A 24147-nucleotide genomic window follows, 5' to 3' on the forward strand; every position below is an offset into this window, starting at 1 on the left:
TGTTAACATAGTTTATTTTACACGTAATAAGTTCAGTTTTGAAAATATAACATTAAGTCTCAAATCACAATGGCATGTTTTTGCGTTCAAAAACTATATTTAAAGCGAGGAAAGATTTTGTACACGGTCATAGATGACATTGAATTCTCTACTCCATTAAATAAACGAACAAAAATCAAATGTCTATAACCTAAATATCACAGATTCCACACCTGTAATAACAAGCACAGATAATAAAGAAAATATAATTCACTATTTATCGCATTCACTCACGTACTGTATGATATAGCAACATATTTATTAATGTCAACGTAAATACAACTGTTATAACGCGATATAAAGTTAAAAATAGCATAGCGCGTTTTATTAATGCTAAATATTAGTAGCCCCGTTTTTTTTGCCTCGATATTATTATAAGTAACAAAATAAATGATGCATTGACGGAACGCCGTGCGTGTGTTTGCTCAGAGCTGCTCGGCGGCCATTGTGGAAGATTGACATAAAAATCTGACAGCGCTGCGAGTACATTTAGTTTCTATTCAATAACCCCATATAGCTTAACACTGAAATAACAATTTCGAAGATATTTTTTTCCAACATAAATTTACTGTTATAATTGTAACCTTGAGATTTACGAGTATTTATTAAATCATTTGATTTAAGTAATAAAAAAAATGCACAATCAACGAACAAAATTCTTTTATTTTATTTTAATTAAATCTCACGAGGTTATCTGCTTTCAATAGCTATGAAACTCAAACTAGAATGACAGAGCATGTTTTAAATTTGACAGTAGCATATTAATTGTAGTCGACGAAAGAAATTTTGCATTTAAAGTTCATCGAGAGAAATTCAAAAAGTCAGGAAATTTAAAACATCTTTTAATTGTGATATGCAGCATTGATTATAGGTGCAAATGCTTTTAAGGTGTGAATATATAGCTCATATGTCAGCAAAAAGCTTTATAGCTTTTACTATTCAGCTATTTTGATTAGTATTATCTGTGTGTTTTACATCAATGGAATGCGACAAGCTAATAACTTGGTACTAACTGGCAGTATATATAATTTATTTATGTAGTGATTCGAAATTTGAAAACTCTTTTATTTACAATATTAACATTACTTAAATCATTGATTTTTGAATATGATATACCATATATTAATATGCTGCAAACATATATATACTTTCACTTCTATAATGTTTTTATAACTATCACCCTGTATTTTAAGATTACACGTTATTTTGTATATAGAACTATTATACTGCATATACTGAGTCCATTATTTTATTAATATACTCATTTTTTTTTTCATTTCTAAACGCCTTTTATACGAAAGAAGCTGATGTTTGCATTCTAATTATCTTGTATTTTATTTTACCTAAACGTAACAAATTTGTATAATTCCAATCTGCGTACATATTCAAAATTTTTGTCAGTTGAAAAAATGTTATAACTATGTATAAATATACGTAACCCAAAATGTGCTTTTAAATATCGACTGAAAGTGGTTTTTATCTGTCTTTTAAAATTAATATTGGTCTGTAACATTTTCTTGAATATTTTCCAAGTCGACTCTATTCAATATGTATACATATTGAAAAAAAAAACAATAAAAATTTGAACATTTTGAAAAAGGAACGTTTAGAATATAATTATAATTTCGAAAGGTTATATCGTACCGAATGATACATATGAACAAACGAAATGACCAAATTAAAATGTTAACTCATTGACAGAAAAAAAATAAGTTGCCGTCGCAAATGAAGAGCTAAACAAATAGGATGGCAACATTTATTTACATTAATTGAGGCTGTAGGGTGACCATTATTCCTTTTTTTATTTTATAAGTCGTAGACACTTCAACTGGCATCATATACATATTATTTGTAATAATAGGGTGTTATTTTATTTTTTTTATATTGGACAATTTTTTTGATACTCATTTTTGATACTATTGTTTTATTAGCATTTACGTAATCCGTGGGATTGAAAAACAAGACTCAGCGCGGAACATACGCCCACATATTAGACAGAAAACTTTGTTAATCTATGAAGAAGGTCTAAATTAAGGTGATGATGAAGAGGCATGGCACAGAAGGAGCCTATCTTAGGCATTGTTTGTTTTAACTAATTTATCGTGCTCCCTCGAGAGCCTTGAATGTGGTCGTTTTATAGCAATTTTTCCGAATTATAACGTGTGATTATATGGTAGTATGAAGGATAGAGATCAGACTTATCACCTTGTGATAACTAAATTGTATAGTGCGTAAGTCGCGCAAAACAGATGATCGCTGAAGCCATAAGGTTCAAGAGTGGAAACCACTACCAATCGAAGCTAAGGATGGCCAAAAAAGGACAGATGACATTATCTAATGTCGGTCGCTTCCAACCGACTCTATTGGAAAAAACTGTGGGAAGCTTATGTCCAGCTGTGGAAGTCATACGATATGATGATTATCGTATTTAATAGGACGTAGGTGATCCCATAGTGACTATAAAACATCTTGGTATTTTCATTTGAAACATATTAATGTTCTCATTACTAGGATTAGGAAAATCGCCCTAGTCTACAGCGTCTAAACACAATCTATTGTTTAAAGTTTAGAATCGAAACTATTAAATAAAGTATCTATAAATAATATTTTCCTCAAAGTAGTATTAGTAAATGATGAAAATATTCAAGTAAAAGGATTATTAAGTAAAATTAATTTTTATGGTCACCCTAACATTAAATCACGCGAGTCATCATTCTTAGAATCGGAACACCTACGTTTTATCCCATACCTGTCACACTATAAATGATCATAAAATACGCCATTTTGAACCTTGTGCCTTCGACAGAGAGCCCGTGTCAAATAGTGAAAGGCTTCGGAATAATTTCACTAACGACGTATCTGAGAAGTTGGCGCCAAAATTGACTTGTATTGTCAAAGTGACAGCTATCTAGGTGGCCAGCGTTTATTTTTTTTTTAAATCGTCATCTCGAAGACATAGACCCAATTTCGAGAGTAAAATCACTAGTTGTTTTAACCGATTGAAATAACATATAGTCAAGTGGTTGTAAAGGCCCTTAAAGGCGCAACCGAAATGTCGCGTCACTCGCACTGCCGGGCGACGATCATTTAGAAGTAAAACAAACACGCGGACGTGACACTCGTGTGAAGAGTGCGTGCGAAGATACACGAAACATTATGCACAAGAAGATTGAAAAGATGGCACTCGAGCCCTCTTCTGAGCGTCCGAGCTTCGCCGGAGAGCAATAAGCGACGCTCGCCTCGCATTAATTCCCACCTGTGCCGTAAATAACCTAGCTAGCGCGCCGCCGCGTGTGGCTAAATAGCAAGTATCATACATTGCTTACCTTGTTATTCGAAACTTAAAATTCTGTAGTTGCCAGTTAGAATTTTTATTTTCTCCTGTTAATTAAATTTATCATATACAGATTGTTATAAGCGCTAAAATTTTAACGCGTGAATATATAACTAATTTGCTGTCAATTAATAAATGGTATCCAAAAATCAACGCTTTCAAAACTAATAAACAATATAATGATTGGTATATGTATCCAGTCCCTGCTGATTTTGTGCTACCAGAAGTTATTGGTCTTCGTATTCCATTAGAGAAAATATATATGTCATAAAAATAACTTCATACGAAGTAATTGGAAGTTGGTGTAAAATAAAGCATTTTGTACAAATTTTACGTACGTTCAGATTTTAAAACTAAAACCGTTATGACTTATACAGAATGATGATTATTCTATACACGTACACAATCCAAATATTAACATTAAAAAAATTATTAATATGTCATATATAAAAATATAACTAGTGTATTATATTTAGATTTCGCAAAAGAAATGTTTCAATTCATATTATAACAATTTTTTATAATCTATTACAGTAACCTCGACTTACGAGACAAAATTTGATTAGTAAAACACAAAATCATTTATTATAATGCATACATATGCATTTATTTATAATCTGTATAATTAAAATAAATGTAACGTATCACGCAGCACTGGCAACATCAAGACACTTGTTTTTATAACGGCTAAACATCTAATAGCGCGCAACCTATCGGGTCGAGATGGCCAGTATTTATACACAAAATGTATCGCTGTCATTGTAGACAAGATGGCGGACATTTGAGCGGGAGTTTTGATAACGGATGCCCGGCCCGGTCGGAGGGGAACACATCCATTTCGAAGAATAAACACGGAGGAAAGTCTGCCTATGTATAAATAATAAATAAAGAGTATATTTCGCTGCGTTTAGAGCGATCGCAGACAAAGGCACCCGCTCCGCGGGGCAAACATCGCGTACTGTTTATTCTTTCGTCATTAAGGTGAAGTGTTGACTACGTTGCAGTGTACTCCAGCGCTAATTTCAGGGAGGTCAGGCAGGATGTTGGCTCTCGTGTCGCGAAACAATTATATTTAGAATGTTTAACTGCACGGCTCGCGTGCACACGACACGATATACGTAATTAACAATACTTATTTATCAGTTACTATAAATGTAATTAATTATCAAATTAATTAATTATAATACTAATGGATTGACCTCTTACTAGCAGGACCCTCCGTAGAGTCAAGGTCGAGGGATGTCACTGAATACGGGCAGTTCAAGACTGGACATCGTGATGATCTATACATGATGATAATGGTGAACAGCTTATTGAGGAGAAGAAATTATGTCATATTTGAACCTTTACACAAAAGTCCAATGTAGTGATAAAAGCCAAGCTCACGGTTCCTCAAGCCATTTACAGTGCTATGCTCTATAATTGCGAGGTTAAATCATAAATACGGAGATTCGTAGTCGAACAATAACACCGCGAAAGCCTTAAGGTTCTAGCGTGGAGACTGCAGAAGACGCAGGATGCAGGCCGCTTACATCTAGTCCTAATAAAAATCTATGAGAGTGGCTTAAACTTTCCTGTGGGGTGATATATCATTATCACCACGATTGCCAGGTGGATTGGCGATCGCAGTATGATATTATGGTAAACATATAATGCCCGCTGCCTTTGGAAACTTATTTGTAAACACTGATAATCATATATAATTAAGGCACAAAGTGTGAATTATATATGATTATACTCCATGCATCGAACCTACTGCCTACAATCGCAAGTTTCTGTCTTCTACTACTGATCAATTAAAAGCATACTATTGTGAAAATAAATGTGATATGATAATGGAAATAGAAGAATGAAGAAATAAGGTGACAATAAAATAAATGCTTACTGATAAGCAAGAAAAACAACATTTATCTTAAATATTTAATGGAACCAGGCGTTACCTTGCGGAAGTCCATCCTAAGTAAAAAAAGGACCAATATTTAGCCTATTCCGCACATGCAGTGGCAGTGTACTTTGTTGCACGACTGCCCCTGCATGTGCGGAAGTGGCTAAATATTGGTCCTTTTCTTAAACATTTATCTTAATTAGAAATAAATTTACAAATTACAACAGTCAAATGCGCACTGGACGGACATAGGCCTCTTCCATAAACCAGGTATTAGAATTTAAAAAACAATATTTAAGCGACATTTTTGTTTCAGGTTAAAATATGGTTCCAGAACCACCGTTACAAATGTAAGAGGCAAGCGAAAGAAAAGGCAATGGCGGAACAAAACCAGCATAATCAGGTATTTACGTCAAACTATTTATTCCAGCTTATTCTCTCAGTTTTTGGTATCGGTAACCCATTAAAGAAATTCAAATTTCAGTTCTAAATCATTTAGAAGGTCCAGGCCACCTAACAAAAAACGTTGTGATCGAACAATATGACATTGAACTTTATGAAGAAAAGGAGATATATACTACCCGGCGATAAATGTTCCATATCGACCTTTAGAAAGAGATAATCGGTTAATTTCGGCTTCGTAGAGCACTTTCTCTGTCCCACACTAACTATGTGACGTTGAATTTCGTGCGACAGAGAACGCTCTACGAAGCCGAAGTTATCCAAAGGTCTCTTTCCAAAAGTCGATGTGCAATATTTAAAGAAAATGCGTTTTTAATATTCTTATTACTAAATATTAAAATTAATCATTGTTTACTATCTGTCTCTGTAAACTTTGTACTGCAAGAAGCTATTGACTTGCCACTATAGAAAAAAAAACACTAATGCAACATATTTCTGAGTGAAAACTACTTACAGATGGTTGGAAATGTAATATAAATGATCGATGTAAAAGATTTGAGCCTTTTTGTTGTCAAATGAGGTATTCATTGACCTCTTTAAGGCTTTTATACCTATATCTGACCCTGTAGACCATGGTTGCACAGACTTATTAAGACTAGGGGCCACTCGGACAAATCATGAACTGATAGCGGGCCGGCCGCCAGAAGTATAGGTAATTAATTTTTTTGGTTTTATTCTGGAATAGAATTCAATATTTTTCGAAAGTACGAGAGTATTATTTTTGCTGTCGGCGGGCCACCAGTATTCGACCGGCGGGCCGCGGTCTGTGCATCCATGCTGTAGACTTTGTAAAGGCAGAAGTTATTGCCATGTTGCATTCTAATAAAAAAAAAAAATAAAGTATCAATTACAATTATAACTAAGCTTTAATTTTAATTTTTAATTCTTCACAAAACTTTTACACATATACTCAATCACCCTGTATAAGGTGAAGAAAAAAACGTGTGTGTCATCATCCAACATTTAACCCGCGTAATAAAGGCTTCTCTTTTACATAGGCTTAATTCTAGTTGTTTAAATGTAAATAAAATACCACGAGCGACAATGCCTTCTTAAATACTATTCCACAGACAATAAATAGTAATGTATTTTATTCAAAATAAATAAATTTGACGCAAAATAGCCCTTAGAAAAATTATTTATTATCTGTATTTCTTTTTTTATGGAATAGGCGTTTATCTTCCATCTTACCTGAGGGATAGTGTCCAGAGTTCAAATCATCAGAAAAAATTGACCCAGACAGGTCGTTCCAAGTCTTCGCGACTCTTACCAAATTTCTTTTATATCTATGTCAAATAATGTTATCTGCACAAGAGAAATGCAAGCATCGAAACAAGAGGAATGAACTAAAAATTATTAGCAAAACATCCAGCCGCGTAGCGCCAGCCATTTGTCCCTCGAATCTTTTTAAATTTCAATATCGGTAAATGAATAATGAATATTAAATCTACGATAAAAATCATGTGCTGACTGCGCAGCGGTCCCCTTGTTTGCCCGCGACAGACTTTGCCCACTCGATAGCAATCTCCCAACCGTTGGGAGAACGCGGCGCTGAATCTGGCAACCCCACGATTATTATGATTATTTTTTTATTTTCGCGATTGTGCGCAAACATTCAACGCTGCCAGTTCTCAACAAGTACTCGTATTAAATGGTAATTTATTATTGAATAACTTTTGATATTAATTAAAATTATTTTACGATAAACGCATAGTCTCATGTATATATATATATATATATATATAAATATATACATATATAGTGCAAACAGCTAAGTTATGAAACAATGTACTAGCGTCATTGATTTCAACTATAAGTTAGAAATCTTCAAGTTAAAAGTAAGTTTGTTACCAGGCAAGCATATAGCATCGCAGACCTCGTCATTGCTTATATGTTACAAATAAAGAAAAATGTTTAAATAAGGCGATTTGAATTTTATAGACAGGCAAAAAGTCCATCTCTTTTCTGAACTTCTTGCTTTCTATGTCAGTTATATGATTGATTATACATATAAAAGCCTCAAAGGTGTGTATGTTCATTTGTCAGTAAAATACTTTAAACCTTTTACTATATATAGAGTGATCACCTAAAATACGTTACAATTTTTTTTTAAATTCGACAGGACAATAACTTCTGGCAGTACAGTCTCTAATAACAGATAATAAATAATAATTGAATATAATAATTGTAATTAGAATTTTAAAAAGCCAAAAAAAAATTCTTAATTATCATTACCTTACATCACCAGCAAATGTGCTATACGTTCACCCTTAAGGCTTTTCACTTATCACCTTGTATATATAAGCCGGCTTGACATTTTGAAATAACGAATTTCTTTTATTTAGTTTTTACGTAATTAACAACTTTGTATAATATTTTTTAAACATTAATATAAATGCAACTAAACTAATTTTAAATTTTCGCAATTATATTATAATTTTGTTTATTTATTTATATACAAGCATAAAGTTACACTAGTTTCATATAACTTGCTTATATCTAAACATACAAGGACAGTTTTTTAACTAACTTGGATTTTATATTGGGGAACCGGAAAGTAATGTCGCTATCTTAAGTTAAAATCACTCGACAACATTTTTAACAAGTTTTTAATTTATAATCAACAATATATATTCACCTTCGTCATCAAACTTTTGCCATCTAGTATACAAATCAATGCCGGAGCGGTAGAAATCAATCTGTTTTTTCTGTAAAATATGACAGAAACGACATTACTTTCCAGTCCCCCTATTATATATATATATATATATACATATATATGTATATATATATATATATGTATATATATATCTCAATTAAATCTAATGCAAAAATAGCCAAGTAAACAATTTATATACCACCTAACGAATTTTATTGTTTCTTTTGCCCGCAATATTATAGGCATATCTTTATCGTCTAACAAGATTTAGTTATATGCAAAAAGTTTTTACCTTACCCAAAATTAATATATATATATATATATATATATATATATATATATATATATAGGAACTATTGTATATATATATATATATATATATATATATATATATATATATATATATATATACAATAGTTCCATAACGTTGGCTTTGTGCCTCAACATCTCTGGGTAAAGCTGGAGCTCTGTGCTCTTATGTAGGTTAGAAAATGTAGCATTAAATTTTTGGTCTTTTTGTCTGTTGTCTATTGGTTGTTCCATTATACAGAATGATTGATAACATAAAACGACCATATATATATATATATATATATACCATATATATATATTTGAAAATAGAATGCTTGTATTAAAAAAAAAACTTTAATGACAGTTACGTCCGTAAAGAGGCATGTGTTGCGAACGTCCGTAAATTGCCCCAATTTGCGCGAGAGCTCAAACGTCGGCTTTGTTAGCGGGGCAGCACCACCGGCGGACTAATGATCTTATTGATTGAACCGCGATCATAATTAAAGCACTCCTCGAACTTAGACTCGCTTCTAATTCAATTATAATTATATCATTCACATCTTATTCGCTACACTTGGATCTATTTACTCCTACGTATTCTTTTTTTAAACTTGTGTTATTAAAACAAAGTCTAATATACATAACAGTGTCTTTTTTCTCTTATTGTCATTTCAATGTTGAAGTTGAATGAAATGAAATGTAAAAACTTTTCGTAAAAATTAATTAATTATTATTTACTATCTGGGACTGGCGTTGAACTGCCAGTTGTTATTGCCTTATCGCATTCTTATAGAAAAATAAATTAATGTATCAAATTTCATAGTGATCACTTTTTTTGGAAATTGTTGTAAATGGTACAAAGTTTTACTTTCACACCATTGTACCTTATACACGTATAATGTGTTGTGAGAAATTTTAATATATATTATTCCACAGTCATCTTCATCGCCGAGGCGAGTGGCTGTGCCAGTCCTGGTGAAGGACGGGAAGCCGTGCGGCTCCGGGGAGTCTTCATCACCAGCGCACAGCCACTGCGCCACTCCGACCTCCGGGTACTCCGCCCCTCAGCCCTCGCAGGCGGCCTGCAGCAATCCCCTAGTGTCCTCGTACCGCCAGCCGGCCGCCTACCAGCAGCAGTGCTCAGGGTATCTACCGCTGCAGGGCAGGGCCTGGTAGAAATTCCCCCAGCTTTACCACGAGACAATGTTCAAAGAGGAAATGTATTTCGACTAAATCACACCATTACGGCCGTGGTTTGAATTGATTTTAATATAAATTTAGTTGGTCCCAGTAGACCCGGAGTAGGTATTCCACTGGAGGAACCGACATCGTGTCGTTCTTTGGTGGATGCTTTTGACTTAAAGGTGGCGTCAATCGGCTGACGTGATACTTATAAATTTACAGATTAATTTATTACAAATTATAAACGTAATTTAAAATTTAAACTTTTATTGTGGTAACACTGACGTTAAAAAAAATATAGAACGTCAAAAATATCTTTGCCTTTATTTTGACAGATTTAAAAAAAATAAAACATTGAATTAGAATTCAAACCAGTAGAGGCGCAGTAGAATCCTTTGAGAACATTGTCACTGGTAAAGCGACGCTGGGCGCGGATAAATAAAAAAACAAAGTGACGTTTAATCGAAGTGAAGAAGTGACAAGTGCGCCGGACACCGGACACCGGACGGCGGCCGGACGGAGCTGTGTAAATATTTAGTGTTAGTTAAGCACAATTACGGATTTGACTCTATTATTTTTGTAATGTTCCGTTTTAAATACATAAATATTTCGGTTTAGATGAATAACAAAAAAAAATTAACATACGAAATAGACGAGTGTTTTTGAATCGTTTAGGATTTTGCTACTGCTGTTTTAATATTTATTTTTAAAATGGAGATATATACGGTAAGCGTTGAATAGAGGTATTTATAGTGTAGATCACCTGTAAGTCACCGTTTCGTTGATATCGCATTAGATATTACTTGTAATTTGTACATTTCATATTAGACATGCATTCAAAATGTCTATTGTTCCGTCGGAGCTTGTTTGAATTTGGAATAGAGTGAAGTTTGGCTCGATGGTTTTCAAACGGACTTCAGTTGTGTTTGGTGTAAATATCTGAATTAGTAGTTAATTGTTGTGTGAATAGTAAATAATTTATGTTTAAAACGCTCTGTGTTTCGTGTGTATAGATAATACCTGTATATATTGCGTACCGCGTGTTCCATGACGCCGGCCGACGGGAAAATCATTCGCGTCGGTCATACATTCATTTATTGTACATTCGGATACGCGTAACGACATGTTGCTCAACTAACAATGCCAACCATCTTTAAATCAGGTAAAACAAATTAAGAATTTATCTTTTTCTTTCATTTATTTTTATAATACCATTCTGTTCATAGCCGATCGATTGGTTTTAAAATTATTTTTCATAAGTCAAACATACAACGAAATATTTTTATTACAGATTATAAGAGAGAATAGGAAGTATTTGAGATGTTCACTTAAAAATGTTTTAGTAAATGAAACACCGCATCGAGAAATGGCCAATGAGTTGTTTGATTTGTACTTAAGCCAGCATTTTTTTATTCTTTTGTGACATAATTATAAAAAAGATTAGTGTAAATAATTATTAGTAAGGTCTGTTCTAGAGTTGTAGAAAATGGCGCGAAAGCGTTCGGAAATGAAACATAGCAATGAGCACGTTTTATTGTAAAAAAAAATAAAGCTAATTTGTCAGTTGTAATAAAAAAAATGATCTAATTAATGTTTCCTTGTTTTAAACTTTATTTATACACGTTCTGTCAGTTAGATCGAAATAATTTCGTTTAGCTATAGGCAAAAGTTATAACGAGTAATATAATAAATAACGCTATTAATAACGAGAAGGAATTTGTAATTATAACATGAGGAGAGGTGTAATGAATTTCGATTTATAAAATTAATAAAAATTAACGAGTTTTATTATCGTTTTTTTTCTTCATTTACTAACGAAACCTTGTGTTACTTCCCGTTGACAGAAAAAAAATAGCTGTCAAAATAATGACAATTAATATTTACAAGCCGATAACCTTTCGAGCAGTAGCTCCAGCACGGATATGATTTCCACTAGGTAGACCGCCGACATAGTTAAGGACATGGAAAATAGCTAGATGTGGGCAGCGGAAATTCGGTCACCACGGCGTTTTTGGAGAAGGCCTATGCCTTGCAATGGGCTTTTGGGAGGCGGTACGGAATGAAACCTTCCGTTTGTTCTGACTCCAATGTCTATTACTAATAATACAATAGCTAATGGATTCAGGCGTTATCTTGCGGAAGTCCATCCTAAGTAAGAAAGGGACTAATATATAGCTACTTCCGCTATGCAGCAGTAGTCGTGCACCGCTCGTCAGCCCGCTGATAAATGCGCGTGCGGCAAACAATGCGAAACACAACCACCTCCGTTAATTCACTCAAAACGTGTTTCATCCCTCCACGGGGCATCCTCAGGAGTAATGTTGCACCGACCAGTGCCAAACACCGAGTTCGGCGGTGCACTTCATTGCACGACTACTGCTGCATAGCGGAAGTAGCTATATATTAGTTCCTTTCTTACTAATAATACAGTCACATGCGTACGTCATTACAAAAGGAAAGTCTGTGAAGTGTCAATGTCAGTGAATGACATATATATGAGAAATGTCAGAATAACTATATGGCAGTCATGTGTATAGAGGCCATTATGTCGCCACTCCCTTACATAGGCTGCAAAGAAGAAGAAATTCATAATAATACCAACACCATTATTTCAGTCGTAGCAAGCCCACAGTTGGACATTGGCTTCCATAAGTTGACAGACGACCGTAACAAAGTCGTCTTTGCACCTTGTGGGTAGTACTCCCACGCAGTCTCCTTTCATAAACTTTAATACCCTAGCAGACATCTCTGCGTGCCATTTGACCTGTCAACAGTTAAACTTATCTATCCTCTGTACTTTTAATAGTCTCCTTATAAAGTCATATATTCTTATAGATACCACGGCAATACGTATCGAGATGATTCACAATTTTTGTTTTGACAATAGCTATTTTTGTTTAGCTTCTGCCATAAACAGCTTCATCAAGTTTAAGCTGGAAGAATGCTTAAGAAGCACAGCCTGAACTAACCTCAATGGTTTCGTACGAACGACACGTGAATTCTGGTATTAATTTTCTGTGCATAAAAGTTTTATTAGTTGAAATAAGTTTAAAACTTAATACGTGGGTTTTTCAAATGCATACCCTAGCGGTTAAAAAGTCTAAGTCATGTGATATCTTTATTTACAATTGTTAACTTTTATATTAGACGATTAAAATTTATTTAAACATGTTAATGTGAAAAAAAAGTCCGAGCGAAAAATATTCAACGAAATTAAAAAAAAAAAACAATAAAATATTAGTACACCAACCCTCCATAACATTTAATGTGTAAGCTTATTTCGTTGTCTTCAATATTCCCAGATTAGCCGATAATCTCTTATAAAGCGTAGCAGTTTATTCCGCATGGCAACATCGTCTTTGTTGTCTAAATGTCAGTCACGGCCCGCCAAAAGGAAGTAATAACATGGCTGACATGATATCACAAAATGGCGTATGTGTAATATCAATGCACTCATTTTAAACCTTAATATTATAGATGGAAAGACAATTTTATAATACTCGAAATATAAATAAGATATTTTGGACTGTTTAGTGTACTGATAGAACAAAGGCGGGTAAGAGTGCACGTGTATGGCGTTACAGAGGGCACGTTAATAAAATGGCGGATTACCTCCGAGGGACAGGTGAGAGGGCGAACGAAATTGAAACTATCGGCCACTTGATTCTACAATACTTGTGTCAGTTTTATATTACAGCGTATATCAATCAGGTTCACGATTTTATTTAGGCGAATTGTTTAATCTTTCACGTGTTTATTGTAAACTTTATTGCAACAATATAATTATTAAATTGAATAATTAGTAAAAATTTGAATTCGCAGTGGTCACATGGCTGCTGAAGTGGATGGAAGACCAAAGACAGGCATGGGTCATAGGACATCTGCTCACAAAAGATGCAGGATACAGGCCGCTTCCAACAATTAACACAGTCCTTCCCAATAGATTTAAATTGGATGGATCAGGCTTATGTCCAACAGTGGACGATTTATAATTCAAGTAATGATAATCAATTATTTTTTTTATTAAAAAACAAACCGTCTGATGGCAGACTGAACTGTCAGAAGTTATCGGCATGTCACATTCCAAACAATAAATAAATTAAGGTTCATTAAATGCAACATTTCGAGATGTACAAGTTATTTATTAATTAAATGTGTATTTAATTAATATTGTCACCGATAAATACCGAATATTGGAGCTTTTAAATGACAATATGAATTTGCAGCACATGAACTGTTAAACGCACGAAATTCACAACGAACTGTCAAAGAGATGAGCGTTGCTGGAGTTACTTCCTCCACTTTTTCTACCGGCGCTTTACGAAGTGTTAGTAGTGATATAAACCAGTGCTTCGCAACCTTTTCTCATCTACAGCACACTAAAATCTTTCCTAGAACTTCGTGGCACACCGAAAGGTAAATTCGAGAGACGAGTGAACGTAACGTGCCGAAGTTCGGCCCTATCAGATGCCTTTGTGTCGGAATGCTAATCGGTATTATGATTTGAATGATTGCCCTAGCTGATATCCTCTCGTAGGGATCCTTTGGGAAGTCACTCCATGGAGCATCAGTTAATCTGAGAACTCGGCGGTCTCCCAATCCTATGGAATGTATATGTAGTCCGAGCCGTGGATCCTCCGAGATCACTGTAACTTCTCTAACTGGAACATATATATATACATATATGTTATAACAGTATATAACAGTAATTATTCTACAGTACAACATACTACGATCGTCGAAGGATTGTAAAACACATTTATTTTTAGCACAGAGATAAATTGTGAAACAAGTTGTATCAAAAAGAAATTGTTCTAACAAATGGTTATCGTGAGTTGAATATGTGTATTACCCGCATCTACTGTCCCCTTAGTTTTGCAGATAGAATCGCGTAACCTGCATTGTAATATCAAGATATTTTAATAATAAATCTTACCTTTGAATCCATTCAATTTATAAATAATAATGGTTGGGAATCTGGTACCAAATCTTTTTTGTTGAAATCCTACTATGAATCAAGATGGCGTCTCCTTCTCTCTGCCAAATATAGGTGCAGATTTAAAGGTCACCTTGATTATAGTCTTCACGCGTTAAGTATATAGTTATTCATCGATGTTACAGCTATGACAACGACTAGTCACTAATTTCTTAACGCGGATGAACTATCTAGTAATCTACACCTAATGGCGTTACACAAAATTTTCTATTGCTAAATCAAATTCAATTAGGACTGACGGAACGAGGCTGCAGATACTTCCTCCTGTCTCTTTTACTACACCATAATTAAGGAATAATGAGAGAAACTAAAAAATCAATGGGATTCGATCTTCCCAATCATCCTGGAAACAGAATGTTAAATGCGATTCGACATACAGACAAGGCGAAGTCTACCCTTTGCATATACTGCGCCCAAATCACTCCATGTAGCATCAGAACTTGGCAACCCTCTACCGTCAATTGACAGAGATACTATGATTCGTTCGCTTAACACGTTCACTGCGGGCCCAATTTTGAAGAACTTTCAGCTGGTGCGGCTGAGGTCGAATCAGCCTCAAGCTGAACTTCCTAGTAGTGCGGTTGAGGCCTTTTCTGCCTCATGTTTCAATCATTTTTTTTTTACAATATAGAGTCAATGCTTCGCAGACATAAAGAAAGCTATATTTGTTTTTGTCATATCTCATACGGTTGAGTGTAAACAGCCGCCGCACTAGAGAGGAAACACGAGTTTTAAGCGCCGCACCAGTGCAAAGTCTACCATGAGGCTGAATCGGCCTCAAGCCGCAGTGAACGTGTTAAAAGACAAGGGTATATATATATAATAAGAAAACTGTAACAGCCCAGCTGAGCACCTCCAGTGATGGCAAGTGTCATCGAAGGGCGAAATCGGTATATACCACAAAGATACTGACGTAAAACCTGACTATGGCAATATGAAATAAAGATGAGCGAGTGGTCGCACGAACTGTAACGTTCAAAAACAAGACACCACTAAATAATTAAAAAAAAAAAAAAACGAAAATTTTGAAAACGCAAAACTGAAACTAAGAATTAATTTAGTTAAAAATCTATTTGAGTCGCAAAACCTTCTTAGTGTACCGTAGAAGGGTCAGTTAATCGGAGAGACAATTAAAAGGAACAAGTATAGAAGAAACAATAAGGTTGTAGAACGACTAGTCAAAATATATTCTTAAATCTGAAATCTGTCATGTGAAAATGAAATTATAAAGGAATTTAAATGCAAAAAGCAAATCAGAACAAAATGTAAGCCTGAATTATTCTGGTGGGAAAGCAACGAAAGTGAGATAATTAATGTAAGGATTAGAAAAAAAATTAAATAAATGCAAGAATTTAAAAAAAATACATTTTAAAAAGTAGCCCCTGTGTACCCAAGACAGAGGAAGTTCGAAAAGCTCTCAAAAACGGGGTCCGTATATTAAAAAAATCTATTTATTTGATAAATTATTATTACCCACTGCATGGACTATTGAGCGATTGAAAGCTTGCCAAAGAAGCTCAGAGTGAGTGATTAAATTTAGACGCCATATTTCATCACCGGTTACAAATGTTGAACGTATATTGATCACGTTAGATTTACGCATAATTGATTAAAAATTAAAAAAATAGTGATTTGAATAGAATTGCGTGCTTTAAGATCAGAGAAATTATTCATCTTAAGTGAAACAAATTTAATCTTTTTGTGAAAGTATCCGCATTGCTGTTCCATATGGAATGGTTCATCATCGTCTTCATCGGTGGACGTCAACATGTGGTCCTCCCCAAACATTAAAGCGGCTGCATCAAGAATTTTCCAAGGAATGCTTGTGTTAACAAAAATTCATTACTTTTACACTCGCCAGAATAATATCATAAATGGATCCGACAGTCACGCGGCATAACAAACGGCACGCCGTTTGTTATGGCCATTTTTGCGGACAGTGGTCTATTGCAACGGTATTATTCGAAGCTTTCAAATGGCGAGAGATTCGGTGTTTGGCACTGGTCGGTGTAAAATCTCCTGAGAATGCCCCATGGAGGGGTGAAACACGTGTTGAGTGATTTATTGGTGGTAATTGTGTTTCGCATTGTTTGCCGCACACGCATTTATCAGCGGGCTGGCGGGCGGTGCACTTCATTGCACGACTACTGCTGCATAGCGGAAATAGCTATATATTAGTCCCTTTCTTACTTAGTATGGACTTCCACGAGACAACGCCTGAATCTATTAGATAACTATGATTGTTTGAAATGAGTCGAATTTGCACAAAATGCCGTCGGTCGAAGCCTCCGTGTTAATAATTGTGCGATATGTGTATCATATACTGTGGCAGCTACAGTTGCATGTAAACGATGAAACGAGAGCGTTATTTACCAGACGCACATGTGGTATTTAAGAACATACAGTTAGATATTTATCTACCTAATGTATTCTATCACTTACATATATCAGAAGGTAAGTATCACTTGTGATACAGTTTGTACCTAAAAAGTATATTCTCAAGCCATCACAATCATAATAATTTTAATCATAGAGGACTTCGGTTGGTGGATATAGGCCTCTCCTATAGACTTGGCACCAGTTGGAACCGATCCTCATCCACCGCCTCACGTCGACCTTAACAGGGCCATCTGACCAGCTTGTGGGACGACGCCCAACGCTGGGCTACTCCGGTCAGTGGCCTCCACACATTTCATCTTGCCAATACGCTGGACAACGTCAGATACTAAAGCATAAATATATCAAGAATCGTGATGTGATTTTGAAATAATTGTAAAGTATATAGTACTATTCATTGAACTTCATTTTTAATTTAAAATTCATCAAATATGAATTAATACATGTTGCAGGCGGTTTTTATTTATATATTTACACTTTATTGTACACTAAAATAAAACAAAATACATTTATAAAAGAAGGAAATGTAAAAGAAAGATTGATAATAAGTACATATTAAACAATTTATATAAAGTTACAACAGAAGGTGTTATTGTGCGAGGTGATCTCTAACAGAACCTTTGGATGGAGATTAGAAACATGGCGGTTGTAGTGTGTACATAAAAATGTATAAAAACATAATATAAATTTCAGAGCACACACTTCATGCATATACATACGTAAAATATACACGCACTATTTATATACATGCATATATATAAATATGTGTATATATATATATATATATATGTATATATTTAGGTCACGCAATTCTATGTGTAGATAGAGGGTAGTCGATGTGATTACTTCACCCATATTCGGATCGATAGCTATTTATTAGAACAATTTATTTTTGATACAACCTGTTTCACAATTTATCTCGGCAGTTAAAACAATTGTTTTTGCAATCCTCCAACTTTTGTAGTATGTTGTACTCTCTCTCTCTCTCTCTATATATAATACAAATACCCAAAAGGATTATTAGCGGATGGAATAAAAGCCACAAGACTTACAGCAGTACCATCAACCGGTGTTACAATGATCATTAAATAAAAAATTAAAAAGTTTATCAAATATAAACTCGATACGCACGTACCAAAACATTAGTGTCATATAACATTGTAATAACTTTATCGCCTTTGTAGATGTGCGTTGTATAAACATGACAATTATTTCTGGTTGTACACGATCATACCAGATACAAGCGATGCAGGAGTTTTTTCCATATCTTCTAGAGCTAACTCTTTCCAAAGTGGTAGAAATGTTCGGCCGTCTCGGCCTTGATGATGGAATGATAAGCTGGTGTTATCAACGAGGTACAGCCGAAGCCGATGTCCCCTAGGACCTTGAAGACAGTCACTTCATGGAGCGTCTATTGACCTTTTAACGCTGAGAAACAGCCACCGAACTTCGCTATCTTAAAAAGAGATCTTAGACTGGACGCCCTCTGCGCCCTCCCATATCAAACCCACGGAAATTTATCAAGCATACGATTGAATTTAGTTACCTATAAATATATGCTATTTATGTATATATTTATAATTTACTTATTAAATATATCAGTTATACTGTTTTTGTAAATAACATTCGTTGGTTGGACAGAGTATATATGTAATTAGGATAGTACGAAGGGCGTCCCGGAAGTTGTAATTAGACAAAGGCGGATGTATTGTGACGTCACGCGATGGCGGCGCATTGTGCCCGACGCGTCGCTCGGTCGATACGGCACGCCGCGGGTTGCCAGCTTCCGCTGCGAAATTACCACATTAATAAATAATAATTTAATTTTCATTATTTTAATTTAATACAATAAGCCTATATTAAGAAAGGTTTTCTCATCTTCCACCTCCTATTGCTTTGAAATATTCCTCCCATCTGCATGTTGATCTTACTCTCTTACGTTTACCTACTTTCGGGTACCATTCTGTTGTATATTCTGCCCATTTACCTTTCTTTCATTTGATAGTATGTTTAGTTCATTCCTAATAAATCTATTTATTACTTCTGTTACATCTGTAATGTTGTTTTTTATTAACTTGAGATGAACTTTGTATTTTTTAATTAAATAATGCTTTTGTTGATGGCCATGTATGACAACCATATATCATAAAAAGTATATCGATATTTGAAAGGAAAGTATATAAAGAAATGAAAGATATTGCGTAGAAAATTAGAATAAACAATGGAAGACATTGAGAGATACGAAAGATAAGTAAAGAAATTAATAAAAAATATTTAACAATTATAATTTAAATAAATACCCTGTACACTCATGATAATGATATATGGATGGGAGACGTGGAAGGTCACCAAAGATATCACGCGTCGGCTCCAAGTCTTTGTTAACAACTATCTTTGACGTATTCTCGGTATATACTGGCCTGAGAAAGTCTCCAAAGTAGATCTTTGAAACCGCTGCGGTGAGATGCCGATCGATTAGCAGATCAAAAGCCGAAAATAAATCTGGATAGGCCACACGCTCCAAAGGGACTCTGATCACACACCGAGGCAAGCCCTGGAATGGAATCATCAAGGAAAGCGAAAACGTGGCCGCCCAAAGCAAACCTGTCGGACGATCACTGCAGAAGTGAAGGCAGTTGGAATGACGTGGAGCGAAGTAAAGTGCGAGGCTCAAGACCGCTCGGGATGGCGACGTACTGTGGACGCCCTCTGCCCCATCTAAGGCACCTAGGAGTAAATGATGCCACCCATGATAAGGGTTGAACGTGATTAAAAAAAAAAAAGAAAAAAACAAAGGTCATTTCAGGACGGATTCAGGAGTTATATGAGTGCCTTTTTATTTTAGATGGCATTTGTTGGTTTTAAAAACTTATTTTTAATGACCAATACTTTTTTCAAGATGATCAAGTTCAAGTTGAGCTATTTCTAATTTATAATCTCTTAGCAGTAAGTTACACCGCGGAGTTTGTTTAGCCAAGACTTGTATTTTCTATATACGTACAGTACCCGGCTCTAAATATTGCACATCGACCTTTGGAAAGAGACAATCGGCTAATTTCGGCTTCGTTGAGCGTTATCTAAGTCGGACGAGCAGTTCTTAGAGCTACGTCGGTGATCCTGGTTCTTCTTCAAACCATAGCCCCCTCCAGTGTTCTCTGGGTGACCTTGAGCCTTCCTATCCTCCTTCCTTCCTATCCTAGGCCTTCCAGGCCCGTCGTAAATGACCACGTCACGAATCCGTATGTCATCACCCGCAACACACATTTGTTAAAGACCTTCGTCTTCAAACATTGACATTAAATTTATTTATTATTTATTATCTATACCAGCTCAATTACTACTTCCAGAAGCTAATTAACCCATCGGAATCCAAATGAAAAAATTTCATGATCATCACTGTATACAGAGTAATTGGAAATAAGTGTAATAAGTTCCTTTTTGCTGATAAATAACTTCGTAAAATAGTGATGGCAGTTCATTTTCTTTTTATTTTTAATAAAGGCGAAGCGGCGTCCAATTTGAAAATGGAACCATCATACTGGTGAACATATAAAGTACAAACAAACAAATTGTTTTGTGTAAAAAGCGCATCGGGAATAAAAAAAATATTATATTTTCAACTTCAATGCATTTGCACGAAAGGAGATGTCAAAATAAGACATTTTTAATTATTAGGGGATCTGGAAAGTAATGTCGCTTTAACTTAAATTCACACGACAACATTTTTAAGCAGTTTTTATTAATAATCAAAAATCCATTCACATTGGTCAACAACCTTCTGCCATCTAGTATACAAATCAATGCCGAAGCGGTAAAATTCAATAGGCTTTTCTGTTTCTGTCGATAGAAACGATATTACTTTCCGGTCCTCCTAATATATTTAGATTTTGCTGATTTGTTTGTTCCTTATATGATAAAATATTTGAAAACATTTAAAGTGAAATTCAAATTGAAATCCAGTACTTTTAAATTTTACTTATCTTCATCACGACACTGATCAAAACTTTTTTCTTCAATATTATATGTTATATATGTATTGGTAATAAAAAGCGTATTATTAATTGTTGTTTATTGTCCTTGCAGACTTTGTACTACCAGAAAAAATAAATTAATGTAACATATATATATATATATATATATATATATATATATATATATATATATTGGTGATTAGTAAAATACGTAGAAGCTTTTCCTCGATCATTCTAGAATAATTTAGAATGTTATATAAATAATTGATACTTTAAAAACGTCCAATAGACAGTTGATCTGTATGTTTCTGCATGCGCTGCTCCCAATCCTGAATCTGTGTGATCTGATATCCTAATTACATAAATCAAACCGACGATGAGCGCCGGAGGCAGCGACACATTAAACCACATCGCCCCGGGATTCCCCTCGGCGCGCTCTCTCGCTTTGTAAACAAATTTGTTGAATATTATTCCCGATCAAGCGCCCCCATGAATACACCCCGGGGAAAGGGTGAGCCGCCATTAAAGCAAGACTTAAGGTTTTCCATTCATGGGGTTAAGACGTTCGTCTCGGAATATAAATGCATGGGGCTGGATGTAAATTGCATGTAATTGTCGTACAATGATTTATGTCGTTTTAAATATAGAACGATTTTATTCATGGGTTATTGTTTTTTTTTTTAAGAAATATGTCAACAGTCGAATTTTATATTCTGCCAATTGATATTATTTCATGCGGACAGTCTAGAAGATTGGTTGCCAGTATTATCCAGGTCTACATCGAGGTTTCCGAAGAATATTCGACTGTACGTAAATTTATTCTCATACCGTCAATAACTAATGTTGGTTTAAATTCTGCCACCAATGTAGACCGATAACGTATAGTTAATTCTTTTTCTTGTTCTTTTTAAGCAGATGGACTTCTACTGCAAAGAATAGGCCTTCTATCAAAATTGCCTCGATGACCAGTTCTGTGCTGGCCGCATCTAGTGACTTCCAGATATCTTACCTATATCATCAGTGCACATAGTGATGGGTCAACCCACGCCTTCCGGCTTAGGGCTAGAAGAACTTTTTGGACTCAACGGCCATTGAATGCACGAGCGATATGCCACGCCCGCTGCCAATTCGAACAAGCAATTCTTCGAGATGCGTCAGTGATTTCGTTTCTACTGATACCTTCTGATTTCTGATCGACCTCGCTTCGAAACTCCAAACATAGCTCTCTCCATTGTCTTATAAGGCCCGTCCTATGTGACAACGTCTCGTATCCGTATGTCATCACACATTGGTCACAGAGCTTCGTCTTCAAACATTGAGGTATTTTCGACGAGAAAAATTTCGAAGCTTCTAGAACGTCAATTAATAATAACAACGTACTAACTTTTTAAATTAGACTAATGTAAATGGATCTATTGTTAATATGATTTCTGTTTTTCTTTATTTATAACCTAACGCACGTTATAGTTGCCAGTTATTAAAATTGCATTATTAATATCTAATATTGTTGATAAATAAATAAAAATATGAATAAATCTAATCGTTATAGTTCCATTGAGTTGAGAGTAGTCGTAGCCAAGCAGTTAGGGAATCGATACTTAATATCCTATGTCATGGGTTCGATTTACTGAATACAATATTACATAATTCACAATTTTTGTATTAACTCTATAGTATTTCTAATGCTTATAAACAAGTTTCCAGAGGATTGAAAGCAACGCCCTCTGCATACCATCATACCATAGTTGTATCTCCAACACGCCTTTTATATATTTAATGGAATCAGGCGTTACCTTGCGGAAGTCCATCCTAAGTAAGAAAAGGACCAATATTTAGCCACTTCCGCACATGCAGTGGTAGTCGTGCAACAAAATGCACCGCCCGCCAGCCCGCTGATAAATTCGAAACAATGCGAACTACACAACTGCCATCGTTAAACCACTCAACACGTGTTTCACCCCTCCACGGGGCATCTTCAGGAGTTATGTTACACCGATTAGTGCAAATTGACTCTGTGTTTGGCACTAATCGGACTCGGACTTGCTCTTTGTGGCACGACTACCACTGCATGTGCGAAAGTGGCTAAATATTGGTCCTTTTCTTACGCCTTATATATGTTTAGGTATATGAGCTGATACTACTATGCCAATATTACATATAACTAATATTAACACGTTATTAATAAATTATTAGTTATTCGAACAAACTGAATGCGGAGTAAGGAAGGTTTAATGATTAAAAATTAAAATTTACAATTTTAAAAGTAGCCAAGATGACTTTCGAAAAATAAAATTTAAATAAAAATATTATCAATGCTAAATGATAAAACTGAAATGTTTGTTTGTTCACGAACGCCGCAGGTCGTTGAACGAAAATAAAAGCGAAGCCGCGTCAAAGCACTAGTACATTAATAAATTCATTACAACGCACGCCCGTGCTCTATCGATTGTGGCCTCTTGCCCGAACGTGCCGGAGACAATCGGCGCGATGGTGCTTCTCTACGGGCGCGCTCCGGAACCGGAACATCCTAACTCTGTTCTCAACCATATTTAAATATATACCTTATAATTTACGAAATTGAGTTATTTTTACATTGTCGTATTAATTCCGCTTAAAGCGTTATGCTTTCGTTTTCCCAAAAAAATATATTTTCAAGCCAATGCAAGGTTGACAAAGAAATATAAACCTTAGTGTTTAGGGAATATAAATAAGTTTCGTTCGAACAACAAATGACGTTTAATGCTTTTTTTATGTCAAAACTTCACGCTCTTTGTCTCTGCCTCACTGTCAAGCGTACTTGTGTTTTCCCGCGTTTTTTGTTCTAATTAGTCAGTCCCTAGACCCTCGACGTTACAGACCTTGTGCTCGGTCCAACTTTACCTACCCACGCGCGGCTTCAAATATAGCTCAAGCGACAATCTGCCTTATTAA

At 35.0% G+C, this 24147-nt stretch overlaps 1 protein-coding gene across 1 annotated transcript in view; it reads left to right on the top strand.

The window, feature by feature from the left end:
* LOC137919951 (thyroid transcription factor 1-like) overlaps positions 1-10013 on the top strand; it is a 67836-nt gene extending 57823 nt beyond the window's left edge. Inside the window, exons 5-6 of the mRNA XM_068763175.1 lie at positions 5575-5661; positions 9607-10013. Of these exons, the coding sequence (XP_068619276.1) occupies positions 5575-5661; positions 9607-9846 (327 nt within the window). The 3' untranslated portion in view covers positions 9847-10013. The remainder of the gene's footprint in view (positions 1-5574; positions 5662-9606) is intronic.
* Positions 10014-24147: the final 14134 nt, after the last annotated feature.

Source organism: Battus philenor, unplaced genomic scaffold, assembly GCF_028537555.1.
Source record: "Battus philenor isolate CCGP_79_NKW_IND1 unplaced genomic scaffold, ilBatPhil1.0.hap1 SCAF_17, whole genome shotgun sequence".
Lineage (NCBI taxonomy): Eukaryota > Metazoa > Arthropoda > Insecta > Lepidoptera > Papilionidae > Battus > Battus philenor.